The sequence below is a fragment of the Chelonia mydas genome, chromosome 8, assembly GCF_015237465.2.
Source record: "Chelonia mydas isolate rCheMyd1 chromosome 8, rCheMyd1.pri.v2, whole genome shotgun sequence".
Classification (NCBI taxonomy): domain Eukaryota; kingdom Metazoa; phylum Chordata; order Testudines; family Cheloniidae; genus Chelonia; species Chelonia mydas.
This window is the reverse complement of record NC_057854.1, coordinates 81,349,795-81,366,189: the sequence shown is the minus strand read 5'-3', so window position 1 is coordinate 81,366,189 and position 16,395 is coordinate 81,349,795. Positions and strand designations below refer to the sequence as shown.

The 16,395-nt window shown below is 42.4% G+C and overlaps 1 protein-coding gene across 4 annotated transcripts in view; it reads left to right on the top strand.

Annotated features, from left to right (window-relative positions):
* The first annotated feature begins 232 nt into the window (after positions 1 to 232).
* PTGFR (prostaglandin F receptor) overlaps positions 233 to 16,395 on the top strand; it is a 33,729-nt gene continuing 17,566 nt past the window's right edge. Inside the window, exons 1-2 of one of the 4 annotated variants that reach the window (XM_007065714.4) lie at positions 233 to 1,001; positions 3,301 to 4,139. In XM_007065714.4, the coding sequence (XP_007065776.1) occupies positions 3,360 to 4,139 (780 nt within the window). In that variant the 5' untranslated portion in view covers positions 233 to 1,001; positions 3,301 to 3,359. Of the gene's footprint in view, positions 2,341 to 3,300; positions 4,140 to 16,395 lie in introns of all 4 variants that reach the window. The other 3 variants (XM_027828027.3, XM_037907488.2, XM_043521191.1) reach the window with 3 other exon arrangements.

Genomic DNA, 16,395 nt, shown 5'->3' with positions numbered 1-16,395 from the left:
ACAAGCAACATCTTGCTCATTATTAGTGCCAAGCTCCATGGAGACGGACCAGATGTATCCATGAGACCCCCCCCCCCCCAATTCAGCGGGAAGAGGCGGGCGGGGGCTTTTATTTCACACTTCACTGGTGCAAAGGACCCCTCCCCAGGTGCGCGGCTGGCTTCGCCCGCGCTACCCCAACCCCCCTCCCCCGGCGTGGCGGGCTGTTTGGGGGGGGCGCAGGCAGCGTGACGTTAGCGCCGGCCCAGGGGGAGGGACGGCGTGCGAGGCTCGGGGTTGAAGGGACGCGGCAGGACAGGAGCCTCCACACCCCGCGCGATGCGAGAGGGCAGCATGCGGCCAGCGGGGCGGGCTGTGCGCGCCGCGGAGCGACTGGCTGCCGCAGCCCCCAGCGCCACGCGGGGGGAGACTGGAGCTGGGTGACCGGCCCTGCTTGCACTGGAGACGCGGCGCCGCTTCGCTTTCCCCACAGGGCCGCGGCTCCGCGTGGCCAACTTTCCCCGGCTGGCGCTGAAGCTTCCCGCCGCTGCTCAGCCCGGGGAGCGAGGGGCTCCGATGGGAGGATCGCTGGGAAGCCTGGCCCGCCGCTGACAGGTTGGCGACTTCTCCTTCTGTTCCAGCCCAGGCGCTGCGGGGCTGCCAGGAATCCCCCAGCAGAACAGCGCTGGGGTTGGAGGGGCAGGAAGGGAAACCAGCTGCTGCCAGGGCTCTGCACAACGAGGCTCAGCTCCCCGCTGGCAGCCGGAGACGCACGTGTCCACGGGGGCCGTCCCGAAAGCCCCGAATGTGCCTTTTAAACGAGCGGTTGTTGCAACTTCTCTGGCTGCTGAATGCAGCTTCTGCCAGGCTCGCTGGCTCTCCGGAGAAACCCATCTCCGCCGGCCGGCTTGCTGCTTGAGCAATGCTCGCTTAAAGTTCAGAAAGTTGGCGGTCAGAGCTGTGTGTCGCAAGACGTGCGGGGAAAGTAGCGGGGGAAAGCGTCGAGCACCTGGGGCTGAGACGTGAGTAAGAGGTGACTGGTCTTGTTGTTGCCCGAAGTGATTTTTCACTCTGGGATGATCGCTCTCCCCTTGGCTGGTAAGGCAAAGGTTGAACTCCCAGCCTGGGAGTTATGTGTCATGGGGATCCCTGGAACTAGGCTTGCCAGCCCTCCAGGATTTTCCTGGAGGCTCCGGCAATTAAAGATTAATTTTTAATTAAAGATTATGTCTTAAATCTCCAGGAATTCGTCCAACTAAAGTTGGCAACCCTACGGTGTGACTCACTCCAGCATATCCCGCAGAACCATAAACATCAGTTTAAATATAGGTAAAATGAAGCGATAGCTGGAAGTTGCGGCGTGTACCCAACCCGCGATGCAGGCTGCCGCTGACAAGTCTGTTTTTCAGGCGCTGGATGCGGGGCAGTAACTCGTGCACACTTCTGAATAGGACCAACGCTAACAAACTTGAGGGAGCAAAAGGCTGAGCTGGTTACTCGGGTTGCACTATTTAAAAATGATGATACTTTGCATTCACTTTCCCCTTGATGTTTTCCAACATTCGGATTCACTCACTGGGATTCAGACATGGTTTCTGCCGCACATAGCGCTTCCTGGACACAGGGCAGCAGATTCCTCCTTCTCCTCCTCCAGTTGGTTTCTACTGCCTAATCTAGCCCATCTTTATCTAGCGTTGTAGTATAGGGAGACTACACAGGTTCGTTGTATTATGTCTAATTGCTGGCCTGAGCCTGCCTTGCGTGAGTCGTCCCTGCTCACCTGACTTCAACAGGGCTCTGTCTTCAGTGTGGGAGGTCAAGTCAGCGCACAAGGGTTTGCAGGGCTGGCCCTGCCTAGCAAATAATGCCGAGAGGCGGTGAAGCTGCGGAGAGCCCTGGGATCCAGGGCAGAGGGACGCTCCCGCACTTCGGAAGTCCTGCAAAGAGGCAGGCGTGAGGACTTGCGGGGTGGGTTGTGCGTGACTCTCCACCTGAACTGATCGGCGGGAGGGGGAAGAGGAGGATACGCAGTGGGCTCTGCTCGCCCTCTCCCCTGGGGAAGGGCACAGCGGCGGCTGGCTCCCCTCTTCATGGGTACCTGACACCGAAGGCAGAGTGGGAAGCCCCGGAGTTGATCCAGCTGGAGGGAGGGTGGAGAAGAGCAGTGGGATGTTGGTCGATCTCTGCGGAGCCGGCTGCAGGGAGGGAGGAGAAGGAGGGAGGGTCTGGAGGAGCGCGTAGAAACTTTTCACCTTTTGCAAACTTGTCGGTGTGCGCACAGCCCGAGCTGCTGCTCGCGTGAGAGGCAGAGGAAGGCGCCCAGCCGCTCTATCGGTGCACGATCCCGGGCACTCAGCGCAGGTAGGAGTTTAATATTAGGGTCTGTTTCTGTAATGCAAGAAAAATTCCCCCTCCCCGCTTAACAAAAGGCAGCGTCTAGGCAAATGTACACTGCTGTCCCGTCTACCTCGGTTTGTTTGATCTTTATCTGTATTTAAATGGCTTTGCGAGATTCACTTTTGCAAAGGAAAGGTGGACGCACGTAGGTCCCCCAGTTTGCACTGAGAGGCGCACTGAAGTCCTGCGGCTGCTAGAGCGTGTTCTCGTGCTTTGTACTGGGTTTAATCGCAATCGGAGCGTGGCTGCTGCTGTTGAGGTGCAGTTGATTGAGAGTGGCGAGGCCGATCGCGGACGGTGCTTGGAGGAGGCTTTCTGCCTCTTGTAGGGGGATGCTGCAAGCAGGGAAAGTGGTGCGAATTTGCAGGGGGATTTGCTGTACCCAGTCCCGCCTTCTCGCAGGGTGGTTACTGTGCTGCGGCTTGCACGGGTCTGTCTGTGCTGGGGCGCAGAGGGGTTTCCCCTAGAGGTGTGAGTTATCTGCTGCCCCAGTTGAAGTGAGAGACTCTCTCGACTCCTCCCTTGGGTGCTGACATCGTGGACTCTCTGCCCACTGTGGGTGGCAAAGAATGGGCAATAGAGAATGCTGCTGGTGGTGGTTGTGAGATAAAGTTGACTGGTACAATGTTAGGTTTTGAATATGGGTGCCTGATCTTATGGTAGACTCGCACACAAGGTAGATTTTGGAGACTGTTTCAGGTGTGACAGAATTACTAATTTGAGATCATTTCTGCAGGGCTCCAGCACTATTAAACTTAGCACTACATCACTATACCCGATGTAACTGCTCAAAGATGTCATGCCACATCATGCACCTGTTAGGTCAGGGAAATTAGATTTCTACCACAAACTACCTGGAGCGTCTGTTTCAAATATCAAATGAGAGATGTGCCTTTTATAATGTTTTTCTTTTAAATATTACAGATGCCTTTTGATTGTATGACTGCTGAAATGTATTGAGTGCTCCAGCTACTTTTCCAACAATGAACAGGTCAAAATCACCAGTGCTGGATGGATTAGGAAACACGACCTGCAACGCACACAAAAAGATTTCAGTATTATTTTCAATAATATTCATGACGGTGGGAATTTTATCCAACAGTCTTGCAATAGCAATTCTGATGAAGGCATATCAGAGATTTAGACAGAAATCAAAAGCATCCTTTTTGCTTTTTGCTAGTGGTTTGGTTATCACCGATCTTTTTGGCCATCTCATCAATGGAACTATTGCCGTGTTTGTGTATGCCTCTGACAAAGACTGGATTCGATTTAATCAATCAAACATTCTCTGCAGTGTTTTTGGCATATGTATGGTATTCTTTGGGCTGTGCCCTCTCTTTCTGGGCAGTGTGATGGCTGTTGAACGTTGCATTGGAGTTACTAAACCAATATTTCATTCTACAAAAATGACTTCTAAACATGTAAAAATGATTTTGACTACGGTATGTCTCTTTGCTGTTTTTATAGCTTTGCTGCCTATTCTTAGCTTTAGAGCATATCAAATTCAAGCATCGAGGACCTGGTGCTTCTATAAAACAGAACATATTGAGGACTGGGAAGACCGATTTTATCTATTACTTTTTTCTTGTCTTGGGTTACTGGCCCTTGCTGTTTCGTTCTTGTGCAATGCTGTCACAGGAATTACTCTCTTAAGAGTCAAATTTAAAAGTCAACAAAGACAAGGCCGATCTCATCATTTTGAAATGATCATTCAGCTATTGGCTATAATGTGTGTCTCTTGCATTTGCTGGAGTCCATTTCTGGTAAGAGCCTAATATGTTTGACAATTTTTAATGCACATCTGTGTCTGAAGCTTGTCTTTTTTATCTGCAGGTTTTTGATAGTGGCTAGCCATGGTGAACACCACAGATCACACTTGTAACATCATGTGTTACACTTACAAGCATCTTATTATTTCAGTTTCATATTGCATGTGGCATTCTGAACTGTGCATCTGTAACAAAGATGGTATTTGTTTTCGTTTCTGACTAGAACTGAAATAGATTTAGCAGTAAGCAGAATATGATGATCAGAAAAACCTGTTTACAGTATCATGCAGTGCTAAAACACTGTTTTCCAGTCTGAACGAAGGTTAACATGGGTGTTAGTGAAACAGTAGGATATTCCCAAAAATTGTCCATGTAGATCTGTCTGAAAATACTGTTAGGCCCCAAACTATTATTTCACAACTCTGTTTATGTGTAGTTATGTTTATAGTGAGTCTTGCATGGGATACCCAGAACTGTGAGCCCCTGTATTACCCATCTCCGCTTCAGCAAGTGAGAGTTTGCTGTTGCTAAGATGTGTGTCAGCTCCCTGACACAGCAGCTTGTCCGCCTTGCCAGCAAACTCTTGAGGACACTGCCAGTTTGTTGCAGGTAACAATCGATGAACCTTAGTTCTCCAGAGACATCTCTCTGCAGTGTTCAGTCCCTTCCACTGGACACTCACAGAAGTTAAGTTCACTGCTGTCAGAGACAGAGCACACACCAGCCTGTTTCGCTAGCTGAGAATTCACTCTCTACTTTAATACATAGCACTGAGATGGTTTTATAATAAAACAAGAAAAAGTTTATTAACAAATAACAGAGATTTTAGTGATACTTAGCAAGAACAAAAAACAGGTCTGGTTACAAACAAAATAAAACATGCTTCTAAGGCTATGTCTACACTACATAGCTTTTAAGGACACAGCTATGTTGCTACAGCCATGCCACTAAAATTCACACCGTGTAGCTGTTTGTCAGCTCTCCTGCTGACAAAAAACTTCTACCCCCAATGAGCAGCATTTGCGTTGTCAGCAGGAGGGTGCTCCTTCCGACAAAGCGCTGTTCACACTGACACTTGTCATTGGCAAAACGCTTGTCTTTCGGGGAGTGGGGGGATTAACACCTCTCAAAGACAAAAGTTTTGTCATTCAATTGCCAGTGTAGACATAGCCCTAGTGATTAAAACTCCATTTCATCAAGTTGCAATCTTTGTCTAAGCAGGTTTCTCACTTACATTAAGTCTCCAGCAACTCTTGCCTTTCAGTTCAAGAGAATCCAGCTTTCCTAGGCTCAACGGCAGCTGTATGCTATCATCCCCTAAATGAAGGATAATTAAAATGTCTCCAGCCCCCTCCCCTCTTGTATTATCCAAGATCTGTTGTCTCTGTTTCAAGAGCCAGAAGGTTTTTTTTAGGGATGTAGATTCTCTCTCCCCTCCCCCAATGTGATTGTGTCTTCTCCCCTGCTCATTTAGCTTGATGGCTTTATTTACCATCCGATGAAGTGAGCTGTAGCTCACGAAAGCTTATGCTCAAATAAATTGGTTAGTCTCTAAGGTGCCACAAGTACTCCTTTTCTTTTTGCAAATACAGACTAACACGGCTGTTACTCTGAAACCTTTACCTTCTATGTAAATATGCTTTCATTGGGTCAAGCTTTGTAAGCCAGAGGACGCACAGGTGAATGCATAGTCCTTTGTCCAAGCCAAACTTGTTTATCAAGTTTGCCCCCAAAATATATTTTAGGAACACGTTTCCAACACACAGGCACAATTCTTTACACCCCATCTGCATGTATGCACAGTGATACTCATGACCAGCGTGTCACCAGTTTACCTAAGATATCTTACATGACACCTTTGAGTTATATCTTATGACAACAATGAGCGTGTCAGGCTTGATGTGAGTTATGATATGTGGGGGGCGGGGGGCTCTGCCAGTTGTTAGTTGTGGGCTCCATGGTCACAGATGGAGCCTGTAAAGCCCACTTTATACCACAAGTTGTGAACCATATTAAGGAAGGTAAAGTTTAGAATTAGTTGTTAATGTCATCTCACTTTTATAGAGCAACTTTCCTCGTTAGTTCTCAAAGCATTTTACAAAGGGAAGTTTTGTTATCCCCATTTCACAGATGGGGAAACAGGCACAGAGGTAAAGTGATTTGTCCAACGTATCCCAGGAGATCAGCGGCAGAGCTGGGTCAAAGTCAATGCTTTGCCCATTTGGCCACACTGCCTAATATGTTGATGCAACTCATAGGTTTTAAAATCCATTTCAAAATTAAAGAACAGCGTTCGAGCTGTACTGATGTTTTGGTAGTGGCTTAATTTGAAGTACGGCTTAGATATAAGTAACCTGGTTTAGTTGTAGTCTGAACAGAGCTTTAGCAAGGTTTGTTGCAGATCAGCATTAGGAGTTGGTGCTCCCACGCAATCCCTCAAAACACAGCACAGAACCTAGTGCCTGCATGTTACTGGCTGCAGTGGTTCTTCCAAACTGCTTAATGCAGGTCAGGCCAGTATAAACCAGTGGTGGGCAACCTGCGGCCCATCAGGGTAATCTGATTGTGGCCCATGAGACATTTTGCTGACGTTGACCATCCGCAGGCACGACCCTCCACGGTTTCCCCGTAGCTGTGGTTCACCGTTCCTGGCCACTGGGAGCTGCGGGAAGCAGTGGGTTGCAGGCCACTGGGAGCTGCATGGGGGCCATGCTTGCGGATGGTCAACATCGGCAAAATGTCTCTCGGCCTGCAGTCAGAGTACCCTGATGGGCCGCATGCGGGCCACAGGTTGCCCACCACTAGTGTAAACTGTGTCAGAAATCAGAGTTGGCACACATTTGATTATCATATAGTAAAGAATTCTAAAGTTTCTTACTCTGTCCTATGATGGCATTATAAAGCACATCTGAACTGGGTCCCAGAGCGTAGTGTGCATGTTCACACACTTACGAAAATGGTTTAACATAACTGCGTAAACTCTTTCAGAACAGTTTAACTTTGTACTGGTGTGAGGGAGGTTAAGACATGAGAAACACTGAATCTTAATTCTTCTTTTAGAAAGAGGGCCCTCTGCTCCTCTTACTCTTGTTCTGATCACACACCCATTTTCCACCAGTGTATCTGCTATAAATCTTGGCCCTACTGAAATCAAAGGGAGTTCTGCCATTGACTTCAAAAGGGTCAAAATAATTTCACCTCTGCTTTTCTATTGATTTCTCTAGACTTGCACTACAATACCATTTTAACTAATCTTAGCTTTATGTAACATTATTGTCAGTTTCATGTCTCTCATACATACTTTGTGGACAAAGTCTTCAGGATAATAATGTAGGCTTTTTTAGTGAATGATTACTTCCAGTGACCTCCTGAAATAAATTTGAAGCAAGCACAGATTGACTATCCAGAAAAGTAATTGAAGTGATCAGTTTACTTGTCAAAAAACCCAAATATATTACCCAGTCCCAATATTTATTTTCAGAAAAATATCTGTCCTTAAAGATTGCAGTTGATTTAATTCCAGAAGGACTTTGAATGTCAAAAGAACTATTAATTTGCGTTTTCATTCAAAATATATGTTCAGTGTTTCATCATGTATTGCATAAACAGAATTACAACTACTCTACTCTAATTGTTTTTCATTATCACTCATTCTTTTCCTTACTGTGCCCTTTCTGCCTCCTTCTTTCTAGTGGAAAAAATCAGAACTTTCAATCTCCTAAGTACATATACATATTTTTTCTAAAGCTTGTAGATGGATGAGTGCTCCCCTAAATATTTTGAAATCATTGCACTCTTGATAAAATATTTTGCATCATATAGATTGTAGTTAAATATGAATTATTGTTATCTTGACAAGGTTTACTCTGAATCCTGCTGTTTAGAGACTCTTCTGTTTGTGATTTATACTGACAAATGACTTAATGCTTAATTTTTGTAATTGAAAATTTATATAAATATGTTCCTCAGTGAAGTGACAGCTCTGGTTAGAGTTGGGTAGTACTGGCAGGTACTATTGAAATCTTCCTTACTGCTGTGCCAGTGTACCACATTGTGCATGTTCAGCACTCCTGAAATTCTAGCTTTGGATGTCTCAAGTCCAGGCTTGCCAGATTGTCATCCAATATTGTGCTGGCTTTTGCAGGGTAAACAGCTGTCCTTTGGAGATGAGAATAAAATCACAAACTCACTTTCACATTTGATTTAGAAACCCAAGTGTTGAGGTGAAAGACTAGTTCTTTAACCCACAGATTGTTGCGATTCCCAGATTGCTAGTAAAATGAGTACTTAAGGGTGTATTAAATTGCCATTTTTGGCTAAACTTCAGCTTAAACATTTTTTTTAACAACCTGATATGCTTCTATTGTGGGACTAAGGCATGTTCTTGCAGAGGAACGGATTTGATGGTCTAGGCCCTGACCCTATAGTGACTTCGGTGTGGCTGTTCGTAAAGTTAAGCACATCTGTAAGTCTTTGCAGGATTGAGGATTTACTGTCTTTAACTATTTTGATTCTACTGAGGGTATAAAAGTTAATTTCCTGAACTGTCAGCACTTACGCATTTTTGTTTTATTTTAAAAGCTTTTCAGAGAAGATAAACATATCATTAAAAGGTAACTACAGTACTACTGGGTTTTATTAGAGGGTAGTGGATCATACATAGGTATTGAAAATAAAATTTCGTCAAGAACGTGTTGTTATAAACTGGAGACATCTGCAATATGAAACTGGAGCATATCCAGAATACAGTAGTAAGTATTATTTCTCATAGTAGTATTGAGCTGAAGGGGCATTTTAGGGATGATTCCAAAGAATATTCAGTCAGGCAAAGAAATCATCCGGGGTAAATGAGAATATGAATACGAAAGACATTTTCAGCAATGAACTGAATAATATAATAGAGTGAATGTCCTCTTAGCCTTATTCAAGCATAAACAGATACACTAATTTCAAACTGAATATATAGGGTAGTTACTTTTTTTCTGGTCAAAACAGGCATAATTTTAGTTAACAACTTCAGCAGGAGTTGAGGGCACTCAGCACTTGGTAGGATTGGGTTCTTAATTCTGTGTTTTTCATCTAAATTCAAATTTTGGCTTCAGTTATGTGCATGCATACGTGTTTGGCTAGTCTGGGCTGTTCTGCTACCCACCTATTCTTTGAATGGAATTGAATAGCTGTGATGGAGCAAATACCATTTCATTAGTCCATAGGTGGATTTTTGCTTTCATAAATCAGAACAGAAGCATCATGCATATATGTATATACTGTAGATAATAAAATCCATTTATCCAGACTCTATCCCTTCTAAATTTGTGTTGCCTGGTGCACATCACTTTCTCAGTTCCTTGCCCTGTATTTGAAAGCCAAATAGTCAAATATTTTTGACCTTCTCTTAAATACTTTTGACAAGTGCGGTTTATAAATAGATCAGACAGATTTTCCCCATCTACAAACTCCATTTATCCAAAATCTTTTGGGGTTGTCAAATAGATTTGTTTTAGATTATATAATATAATATGCACCTGAATGAATAAGATAAGGTGTCTGATTTGACGCCTTATTTTAGCAAAATATTAAATTAATATTTGTTTCTCACTTACCCACTGGTATAGGGGATTCTTACTAATATTTAAAGTAAAAATACCTTTTAAATGAGCAAGTGTCTAAAGTATAGTCCTAGTTTTCCATCCATTTATCATTATTATTTGCTGTTTGGTAACTGAGTAGCCAAAAGTATGCTAGGGGCCGTATTAAAGAAAAGGTGATAAATACCTTTTTAAATGAGCAAGTGTCTAAAGTAAACATAGTCCTAGCTTTCCATCCATTTATCATTAATTATTATTTGCTGTTCGTTCACTGAGTAGCCAAAAGTATGCTAGGTGCCATATTAAAGGAAAGGTAATGGGGGTCTTTCCATTGACTTCAGTGAGACCGGGGTTCTACTCTCTATCTTGAAGAACTAGTACACTAGAGAGCTTGATGTGAGTAGGAGTTGTGCTGACATGAGTTAGGCCTAAGTAGGGGTGTGACAAAGTCTGGGAAGGACAAATGGTGGAGGTAAAGGTGGTGGGGGATAAGGATCACAAATACAAGGGCATGGGTTACTTCAGTAGAACTGCACATCTTGTTTTTAGTTTCTAATTGAGTTTGTCATTGTTAACTGCTGTGTGCACACTGCTATGTGTAACTTTCTCCTCTGGTTCAGTAATACCTGTAATACTGAATGGCACCTACTTTCTAAATGAAGATACTCCGTTTTCATTATAAAATCAATGTTCCCAAATTTTGCACATCTATCCATTGATTTATACTCACTGTTAAATATTTTAATGCAATATAACTTTTTTTCTTTGTAGTTAGTATTTAAATCATGTATGTAAAAGTATTAAGTCTTTATTCTGTGCCAAAGTATCCTGTTGTTTAGATGGCAAGCTCTTTGGGCAGGGACTGTCTGTTTCTATGTGTAAGTTCAACATCTAGGACAGTGGAGCCTCTAGGGGCTTGTGCAATACAAATACATGCATAATAATAAAAATACCCATGACTCTTACCTAACGTACATTGAGACAGTGACTTTGTTATGCTTCCCAGCCAGAAATGAGCTGGTCACTGATTAGCAGGGCTGTGAGGATGGGTTTTCTGCCCTCATGCGGGAGCCTTGCTGCAAGGGAGCAGGAGAGAGTGCAGACACAGTGTAGAGCACCGCCTTCATGGTCTCCCTTAGATTAATGCAGCTCTTGGGGGATCTGCTAGTTTGGGGGAACTGAATGTCCTGCTTATTCCATTCCTCTTTCATCATGATGGGAGAATTCATAGGAAACTCCACAAGAAGAAACTCATATTTTACTGTTCCCTGTATGGGCATGACCCACGTGTGGGATGAATGGTCCCAATGACTCTGCTTGTTGTGGATTACCAGAGACACAGTTGATAATCTGAAACACTGTTTCATGATAGTATTTTCCAAAAATGTTAACACACAACTTCTGTGCAGAACCAGGTTGTGTCAAGTCATGTTTTGTGTTGCCAAAGGTCAATTCCTGCTCATCCTTACTCATCAAAGCAAATAGGGAATTTTTTTGAGTAAGGTCAGCAAGATATGGCCCCAAGAGGTTGGATTCCCGAATAAAGCAGAAGGGATTGTAGCATTTTGTGGCAGGCATGTTAATGACAATCTATGCTGTTACACAGAGCTGCTCTTTTGACGGTAGCATGATGCCTAGCCTATTTCTTGAAACTGCTTGTTTTTTGGAGCTACGTTCATCTGAACAGATTCTGACTTTTATCACATAAATTCTCTGTGGCCGAAGGGGTAATTGCATTTTTCTCAATATTTTGCTATTTGGAGAAGTAAAATGCACTTCCTGTAATTACACATGGGATGGGTCTGAGAGTAAATTTTTGTACAGGATCACATTCCGGCTATGGAGAATCTCCGGCATTTATTTTAATTGCAGTTCTCTGAACTTCGTCGTCCTTTTATTATCTTTTTTGAAATGCAAGAGTGGTGCAGTAGTGGTACAACAGGGAGCTGGGTTTCAAGGCTCCTGGTCCTGATTCCAGTTAGCTCCTCCTCCCCCTCCGCCCCCCAGTTTAGCTAGTTTAAAGGGACTGTAAGCTGCCTGGAACTGGCCACCTTGGGAATAGCACACGTGGGAAATTTTCTTGGGTAGAGTACAGCTGGCAAACTGGCTCTTCTGCATACCTTTGTGCCTCTTGTTATGAGGTGAGAAGGGAGGGGCATGTTAGTGAAGGCGGCTCTATGGTTGGAGTACAGTTTGCTGCCTCCGTTCTGCTGCGTGTAGAATTCCATCACTGGGGCCAGATTCTCAGCTGATGTAAATTGGCAAAGGATCTTGGAGGTCAGTGGTGCTGCACTGATTAACATCAGCTGAGGATCTGGCCCTTAATTATTACTAGTATAGTAGAAAGCATTCTTACCGCCTTTGTTTTACAAGAACTTCTTCTATACCTGTCACTTCGTCTGTGTGTACATACATGTTTTAATACAGTGGTATTACCTTGCAAATTTATATCCAATGTATTTCTCATGCTAATCCTGAAGTCTGTCTCTGCATTACTGCTTTCTATATCACACTTTTGTGTCTTGGCTGATTAAATCTCTCATATTACCTTATGTTGATGTGTACGAAATCTCCTCACATTTCTGTCTCTTCATTGCTTTCTTTCTGCAGTTTATCTCCAAAAAATGCTGAATCTCCTTTTATTTCCTCACAAAATAAAATGGCTTTAAAATATAGTAGATTCTCTCTTATGGTCTCTGGCAGGTGATTTTTGGTAACTGAATCATGCATTTGAAAGGGAAGGTATTTCTGAATGGAAAATTTCGTAAAGAAGAGATATCAGGGTTTATTTCATGAGCTTCAGGCTAACTTTCTGGAGGATGCTGTATTCCAATGAAAAACACGGCTATTTGAGCAAGGATAAATTAGCCTTTGAAGTAGTACAAATGTGTTTCTGAAGATTGCTGGTGGTGATGTTAAATCTCTTCACTCATCTGGCCACACAGCTCTTTAAAAGTTGCTACTACAGAAAAAACCAGTGCCATAAATGGTGCTCTGAGTATTTCCGTTCGGCAAACTCGAAAGTTGAAAATAGAACCAGTAGAAACTATTCCATTTTTTTAAATCCTAGAGTCTTCCTTACTTTTGTTAGAGATATTTGAAAACTAGTAGGTTGATATACATGGTTCTTTTTTCTGCTGCAAAGGGAAAGATAAAGAAAAAATGTCTCGATAGGAAAAATTATAAATTTAGTGCCAGACCTTGCTAACACTACAACCTGGCTCTGCAGCAGGCTGACCCATCCAGGGAAAATGCTGACCTGGTACACAAGCTTAAAAAGAAATAGCCATTACTCTCCCGATCCAGCACATGGTCCCAATTCAAGCCCATTTCAAGAGCTTGCTTACTTTCACCTCATCTAGAAGAAGTGAACTAATTTTATAGGGGAAAGAAAAAAAGAGCGGCTTTTGCCTGGAAAAGATCTGCAGGATCTGGCTCATTATCTTTACTCAGTAGAATCAATATTCTAAAGATTACTATCCTCTAGAGATTTTCTTCTTCAGACCTACTACTTAGCCCAAGTAGAGGATCTGTGAGACTGACAACAGTCTTTTCTGAGTCCTTACGGAAAAATAAATCTTCTGTTGTACGTTAATCAGGCTTGCAAGCTTCATTGGCAGAAACGGACTCATTCTTCCTGATCTGGTGGGCTCTGGATGGTCAGACAGCTGTTACAGTATGTCCTTTAGCGTAGGGAGAATTCAGTTATCATTCCTGATTGATTGATTTCCTCTGACTGAACTGCTAATGTACTAAATGGTTTTATTATTGGAACATTGCTATGAACCTTTTTATGAGCTCATGTTTTTAGGTGTTTATAAATTTCTGGGGAGAAAATTGGCTGTTTTGGCTGAAATTTCAGCTGCTTATTGTCAGTACAAAGGAATTGTATAGAAAGAATTTCTGATTTGGGTTTGTTTGGAGGACTCTCTATTAAATTTATATCAAGTTTGTTTCAATTTACAAATGAACATCAGGAAATTCAAAGCTCTGATTTCTGCAGCAATTAAACCATGGTATTGTATATACATACACACAAACCTCATATGGTACCATACTTAAATACTTACGGTTGCTGTGGGAATCAGAGCTTTGAATTTCCTGATGCTTTCACACATGTATAAACAGAATTTACAATTCTTTATTTAGAGGGAGGTAGCTATGTGAACCATTGGGCAGATCCTAAGCTCATGTAAATCTGCATAGCTCCATTGATTTTACTGGAGTTTATACCACTACTAGTTTATACCACTTTCGGAACGGATACAGCCTCTAATTTAATGATTTCCCACCCTACCTCAGAAATACAGTTTCTTTAAATAAAATATCTGTGGTGGAACCATAACTATGCCATATCTTTCTCAGTTATAGCATCACATTACATAGAATTGACTATAAATAGCGCTGTGTGTGTGTGTGTGTAATATATATATAAAATATATTTTGCACTGTGAAGAATTAAATCATGGGCTTATGCTCTATTATATATACTTGGGGTAATGCTGGATTTTCACAAATGTTGTTGTCTGTCTTCGTAGGTGATCTTTTTTTTTTCTTTTTTCTCAAGTTTGGTAAAATTCCAGTTGGCCTCAGCCTTTCAGAAAAATAATTTGCTGTATGGGACTGAGCTGGGTTGCAGAGATTAGACTAGCCAAGGTATACAGAGGAGGAGAAATATTTTTAACTTATTTATGTGAGTTTATGTAGAGTTCATGTCAGTTTTCAAACGAGGTATCTCTGAATGCTTTCTAAAAGTAGTCGTGGTATAGTTTACTCACAGACTATTTAGGAATTGTTCTTCTCTGGATTTGGCAGTACAGTACTCAGGAGGTTGGGAGGAGAAGAAAGCCAGATGAAGTCAGTCATCGCAGTAGTAAAAAGGCTCTGGTAGAAAAGTAGAATAGTCGAGAATCTCTTCTCTTGCAGCAGCCAAGTGGCTCCAGAAGGGGAGAGGAGCTTTGGCTTTATCAGATACTTACCAGACTGAGACTGATATTTAAGACAGAGCCCTGAAATAGTGACATCACCCTCACTTACCAGCAGCTGGCATGGGAATAGGTTTTGCCAGAGCATTACTTCTGGTTCTCACCCTCGTTGTTCATATTTACTAGAGCTAGTTGAAAAAACTTCAGTGGAACAGTTTTCATTTGGCAAATGCAGTTCTATCAAAATGGAAATGCTTTGATAAATAAACATGATTTTACCAAAATTTTATTTTGGGCAAGGCAGGGTCGGAAAAAGGAAAGAATTCCTACAATGTTAAAACAGCCCATTTTTGCCTTTTTTTGGGAACAAAATGGGTTGATATTTTTTCCTTTCAAAATGACATTTTGGTTTGATTTTTAAAATTTGGTGGTATTATAAAAGAAAAATTAGCTGAAATTGAAGTGTTTTTCAATTTTGTCTAAACAAAATGTTTCAAAACCTTTTTTTTTCTGAAATTCTTTCCTGGAGAGTTTGGGTTTTGTTCTGAATCGGAATGAAAGCAAACTACAAAGTTTCTAAATCCTCCACAACAGAGTGTTTCTGGTCTCCACCCAGATCTAATATCTATCTCTGACTTGCATGCCTGCAGTTAGTAAACTTTTCAAGACCTGCTCATTTCATTAAAGACTTTTGATTTGCTACTTGATCCAAAATAGGAAGCATTTCAGTTTGGGTTCAGTTACCGTAGATCTGATCATGTTCTTTGGCTAAGATAGTTATGTACGCCGGGTCTTTTTTGCTTGAAAAATCATATACTGAATAATCAGTTTTGGATAGCTGCCTAGACTGAGATTGGATCTTTGTCCTGTGGGCTGATAAATTCTTTAAATGGTAAATATGTGATCCAAACCTTCTTTGCTGAAATAAGTTCACATGGAACATTTCCAGCAATTCTTCCATATTGGCCAGTTTTAATCTGATAAATTCATGTCTTATACTATTTCTGTTATATCAATACTCCAAGCTGTCCAAAGTATCCTTATGGATATTTAATTTTGGTATTAATATGAAATCCTGATTTTCCTCCCCCCCCCCCCCCCCGATGATGATAGGTTAGCTATTTCCTTCTTTACACAGCCGTTAAAGCTATGTCAAACAGTACTGCAGGATCAGCTCATATTTGAAAGAGATCATTATTTAAATCTTCTTCTTGGTTTCTCACTTTGCTCTGGCTAACTTCTCTCATCCACCTCTGTTTCTGCTTGCTAAATATCATCGTGATAGGAGCTCAAGTGCTAGCTATGAAACTTACTTATTGTAGATTCTTCACCAGCTTTTAACACTCTTTTAAACTGCTTTAATAACGACATCTTATATTTACATTGCAGTATTCACTCACTGTTGAAGTGCAGCCTGTTACTTACCTTGTAAGCTTTCTGGGGCAGGGACTGTCTTTGCTCTCTGGCTATGTCTACACAGCCTGGGGAAGTGAGCCTTCCAGCATTGGTCAACAGACTCACACTAGTGGGGCTCCCGCTTGTGCTCTAAAAAGAGCTGTGCAGATAGCGCTTTGAAGTTGTGACTTGGGCTGGAGCTCAAGCTCTGAAGTCTGGGGGGTGGGGTGAAGAGAGAAAAATAAATCATCCTTAAATGAAGACTAGATCTTTTTTCCTCTTCTCTCTTTAATAATAAAAGATAAAACAGTTTCATGACCATCCTTAGTAGGATTTATAATG